This window comes from Plectrocnemia conspersa, unplaced genomic scaffold (genome assembly GCF_051122295.1).
Source record: "Plectrocnemia conspersa isolate PC_06_02 unplaced genomic scaffold, ASM5112229v1 ptg000001l, whole genome shotgun sequence".
Lineage (NCBI taxonomy): Eukaryota > Metazoa > Arthropoda > Insecta > Trichoptera > Polycentropodidae > Plectrocnemia > Plectrocnemia conspersa.
The window spans coordinates 7,359,604-7,378,171 of record NW_028277165.1 but is presented as its reverse complement, the minus strand read 5'-3'; the positions used below and the strand labels follow the sequence as shown (position 1 = coordinate 7,378,171).

The 18,568-nt window shown below is 30.4% G+C and overlaps 1 protein-coding gene across 9 annotated transcripts in view; it reads left to right on the top strand.

Moving 5' to 3' along the window:
* RapGAP1 (Rap GTPase activating protein 1) overlaps positions 1-18,568 on the top strand; it is a 390,544-nt gene that overhangs the window by 262,335 nt on the left and 109,641 nt on the right. For 2 of the 9 annotated variants that reach the window (XM_088205715.1, XM_088205707.1), the window contains exon 1: positions 14,450-14,967. The exons of the other annotated variants lie outside the window; for them this stretch is intronic. In XM_088205715.1, coding sequence (XP_088061841.1) covers positions 14,905-14,967 — 63 coding nt within the window. In that variant the 5' untranslated portion in view covers positions 14,450-14,904. Of the gene's footprint in view, positions 1-14,449; positions 14,968-18,568 lie in introns of those variants that run through there. 9 annotated transcript variants of the gene reach the window in all.

The window sequence follows — 18,568 nt, the reverse complement described above, 5'->3', positions numbered from 1 at the left end:
TTATTTGGCGTTGGAGTTTTTTTATATCAATTCAGAGGCTTTCAATATTTTTTTATAAAATATATTTTTTCATGTTTATTTATTTCGTACTCTTTAATTCATTGCTGTTATGTCCCATAAAAATAATTTACATTAAATCTAATTAAATTTATATTATATAAATATGTTTTTATATATATATTTTTCAATTGTTCAGCTTCGCGTATTCATTCCGTTTAGAAAACTTTAATTTTAAGATAGCCACGCTTTGGGCGACTGTCTGATAATTACAAAGTAAATTTCCAACAATGACATTATTATTTTTAGACGTGTCTTCAAACTTATAAAAAGTTTATATGGTGAATAATCCGATGCACTGAAATAATTTTGTTATGTCAAATCAGTTTTCTGATGGTTATGTTTAAAACCCTCACAAAATATGTTTTATTATATAAAAACATCAATATGTAGATAGTTATGATAAAAATCACAGCTATCAAAATGTTAAATAATGATGATCAGAACCATAAGTTTAGCTTGTTGTTAATATTCCAAATTAATATATTTTACGTGTTATAAATACTTAATTATTTTGTAGTCTGTAAATCAATATTTATCATTTGTACTTCTTTATTAATTAATATTACTGCCTTACTCTCATTTGAGTGTAAAATTTATATAACGTATTGAAAAGTCCAGTGCTTAAATACTATTAAAAAAATAGAGCTTCACTCGTATTATATATTTAGAGAAATGTTATATATAATGTTTATTTCTAAATACATGTAGTATTGAATTTGCATTAGAACGATTAGAAGTTAATAGCAATGAACGGATATTGTAGATTTTGACTTAAATGAAGACCTATGCATTGCACAACACTTTGCATAATATAATTATGAAAATATCTTGAGCGCCTTAGAATAATACTACACAAAAGCAAACTTTTTTTTTTATTATTTTATAACCATATTTATAGTTGAAAAATACAACAATCTATCTAGAACGTAAATCATCTTGTCATACTGTCCTATAATTTTCTATAATTCAATACTAAAGATAATATTGGCGATTATAAACGAATCAGACAGGCGATCAGTGCGTTGACACGCTAACTTTAGGTACATGTGCAATATGGCTGATGAGACGTCTCAATATTATATTATTTTTAAATTACAGTATATGAAAAATATTATATATAACTTTTTTTTTATTGTATTATATGATACATGTTTAAAATCTTTCATTTTAAATGCTAGTAAATTTTCTAATTCCATAATTGAGAAAAATTTATTGAGATGATTTTTTATGTCAACATGTTATTATGGGGATTATGAGTTTTATATAGCATATATTTTAGAATAGTGGAAGAAAAAGTTAAGCTTAGCAATTTACGTTTAAGATCATTCATATATGCATTTTTTATATAGTGCAGAAAATTGATGCTCTTTGTATCTTTGAATGAAAAGAGAGCCAAAGTCTCAATTTTTCGTGTACTGGATAACAATATATTAGATACATAGTAATAAGAAGATAAATCTCCCCTAAGTTATAGATCCAAAAGAATACTATTTATTTTTTTCTTCGAATAGCTCAAATTTGTGAATTGTCAGAGATCTAACTATGGGTTGATTTTAAATTAGGATCTTCATCAATTTTTTTATATAGCATAACATTTTCTTTGCTGCACTTCTCAATATGTTAAATTGGGCAATATGCATGAGATGAATTCTCTATTATTTTCAACAACATAAGAATAGGAATCTTCCATATCTACTCTAAATTTTTAAATTGACTAGATAATTTAAAATAAATGATAAATTAAGATCTTTATTTAAATGGACCATAACATTTTCTATACTGCACATTCACCTCAAATTTATAAATAGTATGAATCATTTACGTTTTCACGGTTCGAAGGCGTACGATTTCCACCAGCTTTGTCCTTGGTTTTCCAACCGAATACGTTTCTTTTCATTGCAATGAGTCATCGTAAACAGGCCTAGTCTAAATTTGCTCTCCAACACCTTAGTTCCTCTAGATTTTTCACACCGGTGCCCCTCGATTGAATTATTGTGCGCATGCAATCTGTCTTAAAATCGGTACCGTTCAGAGAAAAAAATCACCGGTGATTCATTGAAATCTCTCTTTGTGGGTTAATTGCCGTAATTGAAATGAATCAAAGGCACGTCATCATTTTGTCAGGTGAATCGCGATTTTTCGTCTATATATCATCGTGACTATTAATTAATAAATTATAACTGAGTGCTAGTTTCATGGTTTTGAAGAAATGGGCCAATTGATTAAATTTAATCGTTGTAACGTTACTTTTGCAAACATATGGTAATCATTAAAATGAATCAATTATTTAATTAATAGCAAAACATAATTTACTCAATATCTTGCTCATACTTTTGAGTATAATTTTGAATGCCTCATATTTACTCAATCATATTTTAAATAATTAAGGCTGTTAACCAATGAGTTCAACAATTAATAATGCAGTTAAAATTGAGTGTGCTTTTTATATATCATTGCTTCACTACAAAAAATATTTTATTGCACTCTTAAATGAAAATGCATATCTCATTAATTAATAGCTGTTTGATATATTAGGCTTTTATAGATATAGTATCTAAATTCAGTATGAAATAATAGTAAAATAAAATTATTGTTTTAATTTCATAAATTTCTTTGTGCTACTTTTATTAATAAAAAATAGTTTATTTATATGAGCTTTAGAATTTCTATTGACATTTATTTTAATTTATATTATTTCAACTGCATAATGAATTAGTGTCTCATCTGCAAATAGGGCAATATCACACATTTTTACTAGTGACAAAATTTGAGCCGCTTAAATTTGTTAATGATTATTCAACAACAATCAAAGCACAGGAAGCAAGGCAGCTTACCACGACTTAATTTCGGCGCTCAGCGCAACTCCCACTCATCAAATAGGTACATAGTTTCTTGATTCATACACGGCTTAATAGTGTGTCATTACACGGCATAAAGGCGCTTTAAATTTACATAGAATCGTCACAACTCCAATAATGAACGCCTGGGCGTATAGTAACACTTCGTCGCCGAGAGACCAAATGCGATTTTAATAGAAGCGCGTGCTCGAATAATGGCCGACGGTGAAAAAAGGGAACACGTAATGATACCTATCCAAGCAAGACAGGACACCCTTGAAAATAAACTAAACTTTGACAATCTGTTGTGCAACGATGCCCGAGCGCGTCGTCAGCGAATGGGTTAAACTGTAGTAAAGATTGTGTGATTCTGATAATTCTCGTGATAAGTGGGTGAGGTTTTTTTGTGAGACTTGAAATATGTTAGTTTTATGGTGTTTTGACAGCTTGTGACAAAAACAGGTTTTATGGACTATTACTTACATATTGCAGAACAGCAGAACATGTCTCTATAAATAGGATGGCAAAAAAATGTAATGTTTATATTTCACTAACTGAAAAACTCATTATTATTTTCCAGTTTAACTCGACGTACAAAAATGGCTTTAAAGTATTTTTCGATATTTTGATATAAACTCTCTTATAGATTTTATTTTTTGTGTAGCATCGTAGGATAAAACTGTATATATTTTCGGGTTTTGAATCAAAGTAGCTTTGCAGCAAAAATAAACGCCGGAAAAGCTAATCTATTTTATTAAACATATGTGTATGATATACCACATATATACTGAAGTCAAAATACTAGGTTTTAAAAGTCGGAGTCTTAGCTGGATTGTCGTTTTGAATTATTGTCAGCTGTGATCCATCATGCTGATGCTAAACGATTCGCTGTCCATCTGCCCGTCTGCTGCTCTATGACGGCCACTTTTGGCAATCGTTAACAAGGGAGTTAAAATAACAATGGTCGTTTCGCGCAGATTTAAACGCATTGTCTAACGCGCATCTTTTCCACAAAAACGTCTTGTCTCGTCCTGATATATTGAAAATCAATATTTATAATTTTTACTTGTAATTAGTACATATTTCCTAATAAAAATTATTGCCTTAATCTAATCTGAGTGTAAATGTGTATTTTATAGAATAAATAATTTAACATATATTTGAATCTCGTCCAGTCTTTTTAATAAAAAAAAAATAGAAACATTTCTGTCAAATCGCAGATGAGGGTGTTAGCGGGTCAATTGCATCGCTTCTTGGACACACCAACAACATATGTTTACCACTTGAATATGAAACTGCCAGATGGCCACTTTCGGCAATCGTTAACAAGGGGGTTAAAATAACAATAGTTTTGCGAAGGATTGAATGTATTGTCTAACACGCATCTTTTCAACAAAAACGTATTGTCTTGTCCTGATATATTGAAAATCAATATTCATATTTTTTGCTTGTAATTAGTACATCTTTTCTAATTGACATTATTGCCTTAATCTAATTTGAGTGTAAATTTGTATTTTATAGAATAAATAATTTAATATTTGTATTGAATCTCGTCCAATGCTTAAATTAATAAAAAAAATAGATTACACAGATTGCATCGCTTCCTTGACACACCAACAACATATGTTTACCACTTACACATAAAACTGCCAAATGGTTACTATCGGTAATCGTTAACAAGGGGGTTAAAATAACAATAGTCGTTTTGCGAAGGATTGAACGCATTGTCTAACGCGCATCTTTTCCACACAAATGTTTTGACTCGTCCGTGATATATTAGTTGTTTAGTCACGAGATCTCACATCCATTGTTAGGGCTTACTTTTGAGTCGAGTTGGTATTTATTTTCATTTATTCGAAATAGTCGTTAAAATGACGTTTAAATTATTTGCGTGGTTGCAACCCCCACAATATCTTACTCTTTTCTCAACTTTTTAATTATTCATTTTGAAAAACTATCACACTAAAATGTATTTTTAGTGTAAATCTAATTTAATATTAATAAATACCTTTTTGTTTTAAAGTAATATTAAATAATTTGTTTTTATATAAAAATTATATTTTGACCAAATTATAAAATGCCTAGCTCGATATAAAATATTAAATATTTTATACGGAAATCATATCAATATTTTTTTTACTTTGATTTTATTTATATATGATATTCTCTATGAGCTGAAGTGTTTCATATGTCTGACTAAAAAAACGTACAGTCAGCAAGATAGACGCAGAAGTAGGAGTTAGCGCTGGGCTTCCACCCTAGAGAAGTTCCCAATATGGCTTATTACACTACAGAATAATTTAACTCCACAAAAGGGCCTTTTTCGACACCCCCAGGGACTGCAATCTATAGCGCCGTGCCACGGAAACTAGGCCCCCAGTGACCCTGCGTCACTGCGCCTACGCCCTTCAGAAGACCACTAGTTTTTCCTAAATAACTAACGAAATTTTATACATGGATTGCTTTTACAAAAACTCAAACATTCGTAGTCATACTAATTTTATCATATCTAACTATTCTTAAACCATTTCTTATTACAATATTTATAAAATCAAAACTGGAAATACGATTTTTGTAACACAGACAAATTATATTGTAGATGTTTATAAAGATGAATAAAACATCTTATGAGTAAAAAATCTATATAAAATATTTTTGAACGTAAAAATTTCACAATTCATTAAAGTGGAAGTTAAATATTATTAAAATAAGCTTTTAAAGAAATATAGCATATAAAAATAACGATATTCATTGCCGCTAACCGTAAACGTATTATTTTTACTGCAAGGCCGCCAATATAATGTATTTTACGATCAAATAAAAAAATTTACACTTTCGCTTTGATCTTCTCTCGTGACACGATTTCAAACATTCCACAACTGCAAAAATTCATATTATTTCTAGCATATACAAACACCCAAAACTAAAAACATTCATCAAGTTTACGTTTCCATTGTTAAAAGTAGCGAAGAAGTCTATATATATATTGTAAAATTTCAGACGCTAAATACTTTCCAATTTTCTAAATCGCTATCGTTTATTCAATGTAATTGTCTATAATTCGTCGTCGGTTTCGTGCAAAATGGTTTTCGACCCCGATTCCAGTATATGTATGATACATACATATATAATATGCATACTGTTTAAAATGCAACGGCCGGGGCACAGTGAACCAGTTCGCGGATCACGCACGCGTGGCACGCGAGCCACGCTAACTACCTGCCGATTGTTACGTGGCTAATTAAAACGCTATAAAAGCGACGAAACGCGTATACTGCATCACCCACTAAAACACGATACGAATACACATTTCCGTATACAGAGAGATCAAAAAAATCTAGAGATTTCATCTCGATATGCGATAAATGATATAAAGTGGGACTAAGGCGACAGTGTAGGTTCTTTGTATGTAGAGTAGAAATAATTGGCATTTAACTAACATGAGAGACATGCTTTAGCTAAATGAATTACATATATTATACAACTTAACGCACTGTCTCTTCTAACTGGTCCCACGATAATATATGCCAAGGTTCAGTAACCAGCGGCTCGCGGGCCGCAATTGGCTCACTCACGCGTTTTTGGCGTTACTTACATAGCATTCGGCTATTATATTGAATTATTTTAATAATTTAATAAATAATATTTTTTTGAATTCTTATATTTTTTCATTTCTATTTTAAAAGTTTTTTGCTTTCTTAACATTTTTTTTCTCAACTATTTTTTCGACAAGGTTGTGTTGTTTTTTTTTTAAATAGCCATTATTTTGAAACAAAATGGCAGAAAAATATGGGTAACGAATTTAAACAAGATATTTATAAAATATAATTTTCGAAAAATATTTATGAAAATATTATTATAAGCAGTTTTAGTTTCTTAACAAACACATAAAATACATTTAGAAACAATGAATTTAAAATTCTAAGCTACAAAATACAATAAATGTAGAAAAAATATTAATTTATATTTTAAAACATTTTTTTAAATTTCTTTACTTTTCTCTTTATGATTTTTTAAATGTTGTATATTTTTTAATATTCGCAATTTTGAAACAATGTGACTGATCATGCTGGCTAACAAACTTAATTAAAAAATTTATGAAGTCTATCATTAAAAAAAAATCATGTCGATATAATTAAATCTACGGCAGTAATCGTGTAAAGATTTCTTGAAACTCACGTCTCTTCCAAGCTTCCAGGTTTAATTGAAAGCTTGCGGTTTTCTAATTGAACTCTCGGATACTTCGGCTTTCAGTTTTATTAGAAAGTTTCAAACTGCTGCGATTCGGATAAAGAACAATATTAACAGTGTTCTGACGGACCGTATGGTACGGTATGCTGTGTGCTATAAGCCTTTTCCCGCACTACACTCTCTGGAAGTTGTCCAAACCGAAGTTACAACTAAAGTTGGCCAAGACCTACGACTTCGAGTATGCGACCACACTGTTTTCATATGCCGTCCGGACGGCGGTCGTGAATGACGTCCGTACGGAGAGTCCGCATATTTGCGCGCGATCGAAAAATGTGCCAAATAATCAAAATTTTTAAATTGTCATATTATTAAAATTACGCTACTGATATTTATAAAAGTTTGTGTGGGCACTCGCCAATACAATATCAGTGAAAACTTTTCGGTTGAAAATATTAAATTTACGAAAAATCTTTGTCGGCTTTTGCAAAATGCCATAAGGCATAAAAATGATACTTCAGAATACGAACACCACATCTGTGACTATCCTAGAATTTGTCGCCATCGATTCTAAATAAGAATTCGTTATGGTGTGACATTTATATAAACCGATCTAGGAAAATACATAAGGATATTCGAAACGATTTTTCAACAAAATCAAGTATCACTAATTATTTTTTAATTATTTAATTTTATATGAAAAAAAACCCCGACAAGCATGTGGTATTATAACTTGACCACGATGCAGTGCTCGACATGCGTGTTGACCATAGGACGCCTACGCGCATATTGAAATTGAACCGAGATACTCGTTCTATTGCAGTTTGCGAAAAACCATATCATTATCTCTCTCACTCTTGTCACTTAACACGCGAGAGAGCAAAAGGAGAAGTATCTCACCGCTCGCGCTCGAAAGAGCAGCTCCGACTTTGGTCCTTTTGCCGACAATATTCGGAAGCGCTCGAAGCTAGCCAAGTTGACTGAATTACTCCCACTTTACCTTCCGTTCTCGGTAACCTCGGACAACTTCCGAGAGCTTTTAGAGCGGGCGGAACCGAACTCGACCGAAGTAACCCACTATATTTTCCGTCCTTGGCCAACCTTGGCCAACTTCGAGAGAGTGTAGTGCAGGCATTTCAGTATATAATATCATATTAATTAAAGATGTAACGGAACAAAGATTTAATTCGCGAATAAATAATAATGCAGCATTCATCACCCAAATGAGCGAAAAATTTCTGTATAATCTCATATAAATAAAAATAAATAGCCATTGAAACAATTTCATAAATAATAACCCTATTTCTTAGAAATAGCTTGCATGACATACATTATAGCTTCAAATGTTTTTATCATATTTTATCATTCAATTATAAAAAAATACACGCAACCTAAAAGTCAAAATAACACATTAATGATTAACATATTCTTCCATAGCAACGTGCAGTTAACATATTATTAACTTGCTTACGATACTAAAGCGTTTTAAATGCTAGTTAACATGTTATTGCCTTATAGTTTTTATTACATAATAAAGCCATTTAACTTGTAAAGCATATTTTTAACATGTTTTTTTTATTTGTTTCAGGTCAGTAACATATCCAGTTGTTCCACTTTATCGGTATGTTTATCTCCAGCCTATTTTATTTTTAATCAGCCTAACGTTTCATAAATAAAAGCTTAATTATCCGGATTTTTATATTAAAATGCATAGATTTGAGTCACTTTGTATATGACATTTTTTTTCTTGACATCTGAAATGTTCAGACGCCATTCTTTCGCAAAAGTCGCGTGTGGTCAAGGTCTGTTAGCAAACTCTTGGCATGACTAATGGCTATGTCGAAATTGACCCCAGACCGGCAAAAGGACATTTCTGTATCCACTCGAAAGAGGACCATTATAAAAATAAATAAAAAAGGACCACACATTTAGAAAGAATGAATCTAATTCTGGGCTACACAAGTGTTCTCAAAAATATATCGTTTCATTCACGAATTTCTGCAGTCACATTTTCTAAATATAAATTAATTTAATATTTGATGTTTTTGTAAATAAAAAATTATCAAATTTCGCTAATTTATATCGCTACAAAAAATAAACAATGGTTTGATAATTCTTATCATGGTAGGGTATTACCGATATCAAATCATTCGCGGCTGAATTCCAAGTAAAAGCTATAGATTTCATGTTTTTATTTTTTTCTTTCATAATTGCGGTCAAGAGATATAACACAGTCCTCAGAATTATTAAATACTATAAAATGTGCCGACATATGGTAGATGGGAATACGATATTTGGCTAATTTTATACGAACCATATGACTGAATCTTTATCTGTCCCAGGGGTCACAAAACATAATCAATACAATTAATAGTGAAAGTATATTGTATATGTATTTATCTATTTTTTGCGTTCATACTAATATTTTATAAAAACATACACAAAGTTCAAATTGACAAAGTAGAAAGTCGTTTGCTTTCTCCGTCAACCATATGGTACGTATGTATACAACTGACAGTATGATCATTTGTGTCTACAATTTTTTGGTCATCATTAATTTTTAACACATATATGTCCATGCTTTTGTGCCAGTTTATTTAAAACATATATATATGTGATACAATAAATATATTTTCAATAGCTTTATAGAGCAATCAAATTTTTATTGTATTGTAAAAATGCGTTGCTTTAATTTTTAAATGAATAATAATTTAACCATGATACAGATTGATTGAAAAATTATAGTTAATCTTGAAAAAAATATTAGAAAGGATTACCATATTTTTTATTTACCTGAGAGATTTGCTTTTATAATTGGTGTTTCCATTACGTCGTATATCTTTTAAACAAAGAATCATAATAATTATATAATCACGGTATCTTGTGACAATCGACGCAAAACTTATTACATGAGATTACTGTCTTGTACTGAAGATGTTGAGGTTAAAATTCACACCGGTTTTATGTATTATATGTATATAAAATATTTGGATAATTATAGCTTTATATAAACTATATCTCTTTAATGTGTTAACATAGATTATCTTTACAAAAATAATTGTATTCAGAGCCATCAGTATTGAATATGAAATTTATAATAGTATAGTATAAAACAAGGTTTATTGCTAAACCGCATGCGGAAATAGTTTTGCTCTATTCCTCTATTGTGTGCCTTAATTATCAATCAACAAAGTAAGGACCCCACAAATGTGTTCATTGTAAGCCACGTTATTTTATCTTCATTTTTAAGTGTGTCGCTCCAAAAAAGTGGTCCACGCCCGTTTCGCACAGCGAGAGTCATATTTATCACCGACTCTCAAGATCGATGATGGTTTCGCTGGAAATACAGTTACTTCCTCAGACCTTTGGGTCACTAATGGTGGGTCATTTCAGATCCCAGACGTCTTTCGCAGACCCACTTCTCGCGATGGGCCATTTGTCGGGTCACTTTGGTATTGAACATGGTTAGTTGTGTTTGCTCAATCGTCGAGTATTTTTTTCAATTCGCAGATTCTAAAAATATAGTAATTTAATATACAAACGAAGCGAATGTGTATATTTTTCATATGAAAATAATAAACGCCAATTACAAACCGTAAATAAACCTTGGAACGTAGGAGGCGATAAAATAAACCAATTGTGAAAATTCAGTGACGGTGCGTGATCCAGGCGTGTCGTAATTTAACTTTTGCACTATCAACTTCCGTAGTGATTTATTTATTATTTGCATGCACGATAACCATGCACATTATAAGTAATAAAAATACTTAAAGAATAGTGTAATAAATATAAAGAAGTATATTTTTTAAATTCTAATTGTTCATAATGTTAATGCTTATAATATGTCATATTATCATATGTCTATAGTGCATGAATCACTATTTTTTACATTATTTTTATAAGTATGTGATGATACGAAAACATTGCTCTATATAATACATAATCCATGTTTATGTTTGTTACTGAACAGTATCTTTAGTCACGTTTATTTATTTTTATCGTATTTAATGCTCACAGGAAGCAAATTTGCAACACTTGCAAACAAATACAAACAATATTTAATACGTACATTCAGTGAATTTACACACTAAATCCATCTTATTTCGCATTAAATTAACACTATAGCATTAATGATTTCTTGTGAGATTTTAAGATCTGACGAATATTCTCTCTCAAGAGCAAAAGTCATGTGATCGATTAAAACAGAGCATTAAATACAATTTAAAAAAATCATAGTACAGGGCAAGGATTAAAATAATTCTAATTATGGTAAAATGGGTGATACGATCAGATTTAAAAATACGTGATGATCATGCGTTAAGCGATGTTTTTATGCACTGGCTGTTGAAAATAAATATACTGTGATTCAATAGTCATACAATAAAAAATAGACGTATATTAATATTATTTCAGCTGTGTAGACAGCCGTAGTATTTTTATTTATATTTGATTGTCTAAATTAATTACTTTATATTTTTTGGTAAAAAATATCTATACCGCATTTATTATTATTTTTCTATTTTATTAATTCAACTAAAAGGAGGTGTATATTTTAAAACATATTTTTATTATTTTGCACAGCGTTATATTTTTGCATACATGCACATTTTTTTATATTTTCGTTTGATTGCTGAGTTCACATATAATATGGTAGTTTTACCGACTATTTTCGGGGCGCAATTATTAAACTCCCCTCCTCCTTTTTTTCAATGATTTATTAAGGAAACTGGCATGATAAACTAAGCCGCATAGTGACATTTTTCTAACCTTGCAATAGAGCTAATAGTAGGGGAGCGTAAACCCAAACTTGCCATCTCTTTCTCAATTATGAATAATGATGAAATGGATAGCTCTCGAACTGGCTGTGCTAACGCAAATATAGTTTAGTTGTTTGAGATGTATGTTCTTATGTATTTCTTTTTTATACATACAATAAATAAAAAGAGCGGAACATTGCCTTCAAAAGCACTCATTTTCTAGGTAGTACGCTTTAAAGGGACAGATTGTGTTAAAATTTGTTTGTAAATTATTGTTGCTTTATTGCTTTTTAAACTTTTAAGAAATATTTGCAATGGGTGCAAATATTCCACGAATGTAAATAAGTAGCAGTAAATTTAGATATTTGATCTGAATTTTCAGATCAATAAAAAATAAATAACGAAAAATCAACAACAGTACCAGCTGAATTATATAAATTGAATGTTCTTATGGATTGTATTTTTGGTAATATGACAACTAGATTTAATGCAGAAAAATAAATAAATAATACATTCAGTTTTATGTGACTATTCTTAAAAGAAAATATATTCCGAAAATATTAAAAAAAATATATATATCAATAATGATGAAATAGCTCCCGAACTGACTGTGGTAACGCAAATAGGGTATAGTTCGTGTATTTTCTTTGGGAGTTGTTAGAGTTTTTTTTTCTTAATTACCTTCCCTCTTGTTGTTAAAGATTATTAAATACAACATCAAGCCATGCAGCGAAACAAATATTTATTGATATATATTTTAAAATAAATATTAAAAATATTTTATTTTATTTTTTCCGATCATCTGAATCGAAATGATTATCTCTTATCCCTTTCATCGATTTTTTTTATGAATTATATAAAAATATTGCCCATGAAAAATTAGACCAAGCAGCGAGAATTTTTAGTTTTTATTTGAATTTGAGACACATGAATTTTTTATAGATTTTAATGAATACAAATAATTGTCTTGAAAAAATAGAAGATAAAGCGAGATTTTTAATTGAAATATTGATGCTATTAAAAAATTACCTAGCTATTTTAATGTTTTTTTCTTTAATTAAAAAATCATTTTTTTACATATTTTTTTTAAACCGTGCCGTGTTTTAAAATCATAAGTTTTTCTATATACTATATTACATAATTTATTTGAGAGTTGCTAGTTTTGTTTCATAAAATGTATTTATATTTGTCAAACATTTTTGTAAAATGAACTAAATTAAAATAATTTTCATGATAAAAATTAATTTGTAATATAATTCTTCATGGAGTGTTGCAACTTTTTTTAATTTTTTCCAACTCATGAATCGAACTTCTAATTATCTTCACTAGAGGTCCGTCTGTCCCAGTGTGGTAGAGTAGTGTATTAAAGCCTCACGAAGTGTTGCTCGGAGAAAACTGTTAAATTCATTAAAATAACCAGTACTTCAAGGGGTGAGGACCGCTTTCCGTGACATAAAGGTCTGGTAAGCTCACCCGTTGGGGTATACCGAGAGTCGTGGTTTACCCAATGGATTAATGTAGCTCTTCTACCCCCACTTTTAAAGACGTATAAGACTTTCTTTATGAACTATTTACAAATGCTTTTCATTGAAATTTATTTGTTCTAAAATAAAATAATATTAGAATTGGGACAAGTAGCTATTAAATTATTAAAAAAATATATGCAACATCAGGCCGTGCAACGAAAAGATTTAGTGTACTCTTTATTGTTGAGAATACATGCAGCACATTTTTTTATAAAATTTATTTTAAATGCTATAATGACAAAATAAATCGTTTTTTATAAAATATTTATTGCAACTGTCATGATAAACTAAGCAACGCAGCGATTTTATGATTTTTTCGAAATCATGAATCATACCATTGACTACCCTTTCCAGATATAACTAATTAATTACCGACTTTCATATAAATTAGACCTACAGCAAAGTTTTTCTAATGTAGCAGTTTTGAATATCTAAACGACATAATTATATAAATTAGCGCACGTAGCGACAATTGTTGTTTTCATGTATTATATAACCGTTTTTAAGCAAATAAACTTATATGGTTATAATATAGACCATGCAAAGAAAATTTTTTTTTTTTAAAAAAACACATTTTTTTATAGAGAGCTGCATATTTTTTTGAATCGTTAGTTATGTTTAAAATGTGTTTTAAATATTGAGATTTTACTCCTCCCCCTTACCATAAATTCCTCCCTGGAACCAAGTAGTGTACTACTGGTTCAATGATTTTTTTCTATGCGATCCTTTACAGCTTACACGGATTGGCGACATATGCTTTCAAATTAAGTTTAGTTAGGCAAAGTTTAGTGAAATGATATCATGTGTAGGCTATTTAAACTATCTCACCGAATGCATTCGAATCGGGTTATCGAAATTGAACTCGAAATTATTATTAAACGCGTTTCGTGCGTGCATATAAACATACAACGTACAGACCTTATGGGTTTTCAATTCGCTCACCTGCCGATTCGATCGCTACTTTTTGCCATATGCTCGTCTCGCTTCCACTCGATGCGGTCGAAACGCGCGCAAAAGAGACGGCGCGGTTCCGTCGCGCGCCTCGCCATGTGCCTCTGTAAATTCGGTACGAAACAAACGCATTACGGCCGGCGCTCGCGTGCCGTCAGCTCGTGCCGGTGTCCGATGTGACGAGAGCGCGATAAAAGTTTCGCTACACCGCGTCGTGCGGAGCTAAACGCGAATTTAGCTCCCGAATCGTGTGCTAAACGTGCCGCTGAGTTTAAAATCGATCTGTTCGAAATAATCGCATGCAGACAAGTCTGCGTATATTTCGGTACTGCAAAGTCAAAGACCCTGAGTAGTTTTGTGTGTGTCTTGTTGTTGTGGTGATGTTTCGTTGAAGACTTCAAAATTCCGCTCATCAAGCAGAGAAGCGTCGAGCGCGCTGGAAACTTGTTCGGCCGCAGGCCCAGTCCGGCCCCGGGGGTGGATGTTGGGTGCAGGAACGTCGCGCTGAGAGACGTGCTGGGGCCGGGGGGCGTAGGCGCCGTGGGGGGCACCGGGGGACACAGGGGCTGGGTGCGACAGGCCGTCATGGGAGTCCTACGCTGGAGAGAGCTGCCTGGAGTCAGGGCCAGTCTAGACAACTCGAAAGAGGTATAATACAAGACTTTTCGCAAAGTTTAGGGCTACTTTAAGATGCGCCTTGTCACAGTTTGTAGCTTAAATTCGTATGTTCTCTATAATAATGTGTTATGCAGTTACAAATATTATTTATTTTACTCTGAGCTTACTATAAATTTAGTGCAATTAAAAAACTATTATACATATTATATTTAACTGTCATAAATATAGTTTCAATATATTTATACATTTAAAAACTAGCCAGTATTTTTTATAATTTATAACAAAAATGTATATGTTGCAAATGTGTTGTTTAAAATAAAACACCCTCTGTATTTTCATATTTTATTTAATTTAACATACACATGTCTCACCTATATTTCCCAAAGATTCATATGCAGAATATATTTTTTCTACCCCTGCAGTAATTTTATTTAATAAAAATACATCTGAAAGAATTAAAACAGCATCATATATGTATCATAATACCCTTGAATCATATTATTGTTTTTATGTAGTATTACATTTAGATACTATCTTGTTATTGTTTAAACAATTTTTGGTTTCGGTTTGCTAGTATGTTTTCAAAATGATTTTTATCTCTTATAAGAATCCTTTTTTAGAATATTGTACGGGGCAATTTTTGATTTCAATTAACAATAACACGTAATTAACCTAACATGGAAAATATTAAAAATATATAAGTAGTATTTGTAAGTTTTTTTATTTCTAACATTTTAAGAATAAAATTTATTTGTATTGTAGTATTGCCCCTTTATGTAACATACATATATTAATTAAATTCTTAAAAATATTGCTGTGTTTTATAGAAAAAGTATACTTTCAAATCTACTTAAGTATATATGAAAACATTCCGATTACTCACTATTAGAAAAATTGAGAAAGAAACATTTATCAAAAATAGATAAATTCTTCAATATGTTTTTTTTTCTCATTCTGAAAAAAAAATCAATTCTAAACTTCTAAGGTACTTTACATGCATTTTAATTATATTGAAAATCATAATGCTAATAAATATAAAAACTATATTCTATAATTGTATATTGTTATTACATATTATTAAAATAAACATGATTTTTATTGCAGTGTTTTTTACATAAATTCGACTAAATTTTTACTTTTCTTGCAACTATTGTATAAATTGTAATGGCAATTTTTTTAATATGTTGTATCAATCACAACGTTTGAGTTCTTAAATTAATAACTTATTTTCAAGCTAAGAATAAGTATCATTTTCCATACAAGTTATCGTATTATATGTTTAAAGATAGGTAATTGATTTATTTTATTTAATATGCACAATGAAAAAAATAATAATAATAAACAGCAGCTGTGCTAAAATCTTTAAATAAAGCATACATTTGTGCTGTTTTAAAAGTGGCACCAATTTTAATAAATATAAGGGTAGTTAAAAAATTATTAGTTGTCGTTATTCCTACATACTGTATATAATATGCTTATTTCTACGCATAATACATTACATGTTTATTCGATGAATATGACATATCAAATTAAATTTTACTAAAACTCTATTTTGACAAAAGTATAAGTTAATCTACAAATTAACATTAAAAAATCTTACTACGACAATTAATTTATGTAGTGTGTATCTTTATCAAACTTGGTAAAATCTTATGTAGGATTGAAAACCAAATTTACAATCTACGATCAAATATATTCTCTCACATATTTTCACATAAGCTTTGTTGTTTTATGTTATTTTCATTTTTTCATTTTTTATACTATTCTCTCGTTAATTAGATTTTAGATTCTTGTGAATATTTTTAATTTAGTTTAAATGTAGGTGTATGTTTTACTCATACATTATTAATGAAGTACTTATTATAAATAACAAGAGGGCACATAAACATCTACACCGTATATTATACTTTGCAAACATTTGAGATACTATGTGGGTGTATTTCTAAGAAAACATACCTAAAGCACTGCTGTAATAAAATAATTCCAGTAAACAAAGGTATTAGAATGTTTAATGTTTCATCAAGTGCGCCTGTTTTTCTAAGAAGCGATCCAGAGAGTCGCAAATAGCACCCAAAGACAAAACTTCGCATCGCACAAGCAATCGATGCCATTACCAAACAATTTTATTAATTCAAACCTCGAATGCCCAGTCACGAACGTTGTAAATTGAACGATCGATAAGGAATAAGCTCTAAGGTACTACTAGTACACATAATACACTTTCGACACAGTACCGACTTCGGCTTGGCGTTCTTTCTATACAAATAAAGACGCGGTCAGAATACGAAATTTATTTTTGACCGATGCAAATCTAGACGTTACGAAAAATCCAATGTCATAACAAGGGGGATAAAGTGCAGCTCTCGTCGTCCTGTGTGATGGTATTATGGTGTTATTACCAGAGTTGGCCAGTGGCCAAAATGGCGTGTCTGAAATTCGCCACGTGGACGCTGAATACGAGCGAATTTGTTAACGTCAAACGAAATCCGCTGATGATTTGTGCACTTAAATTATATACATAGCGTATTCGTAATCTCTCAGTATCAAGATTGTTTACCATTGGTTATGAACATACCTCTTAACTTAAGTACATGTGATATTTTTTGTAACTTACATACATCTCTGGCATCTCTCAAGAATGCAACTTCTCATTTTGCCTTCCCGATTTATGGCATTCCATCTAACTTAAGACGCTTTCCATCTAGATTCGTTCACACTAATTTATATTTTAATTATCTACAATATGTGCTAAATCTCTTTCTGGATTCTAGAAGTGGTGTATTTTATGACTCGCTTGAATAGACAGGAGAGTAATTTACGAAGAGTATCCGACTTGCCGAAAATCGCAAGCCGAGATTACTCGTCTAAGGGCGCCACTTTAGATTTACTGATATCAAATGTCTTCCTTCGTTCTCTTTCTATCTTTGTCCTCTTTTTGGGTTTTGAAACGTCAGCGAAACTATGGTGAAATTAAAATCTGAGCTTGTTTTTAATCAGCGTTATCGTAAAATATCGCGTGTTGTGATCTAGCGTTGATTTAATTAACGCAATTTAATAATGGTGTAAATAAATTGTATTTATAGAGGAAATTCAATTAGATACATAAATTAACCTAATGTAATTATTTGCAGTTATATTTAGAAATGACTGGTAAGTAAATATTTCTTTCAAAACTATTTCAGAATATGTTTTAGCTTTTCCTCGTTATTAATACATCGTTAATACGTGAAGTTTTCCATAAATATACTGGAGCACATAAAAATAACTGATGTTTAAATATATTTCGTCGTAACTGCAATGTATTGTAACTACAATTAATACTCAATCTAAGATAAAAAACTGTTTCAAATCATCTTCTAAACAACTTGTATTTAAGTGTGTTTCATATCAATCATATTTTATAATAACTTCGAGGTCTGCTTAACATAATTTAGATCATTTATTATTTCTATTTTTTACCAAATTATCTCTATCGTATTTTATATATGTTTGGCGTAGTTTTTCATTTTAAACATAGTCGCTGTTTTATAATGTATTTCATCAAATATTTTTGTCGTAACTGTAAAGTATATTTGACTCAATCTGGTGTAACATTATTTTTTTGTTGTTATATTTATATTTATCAAACTAA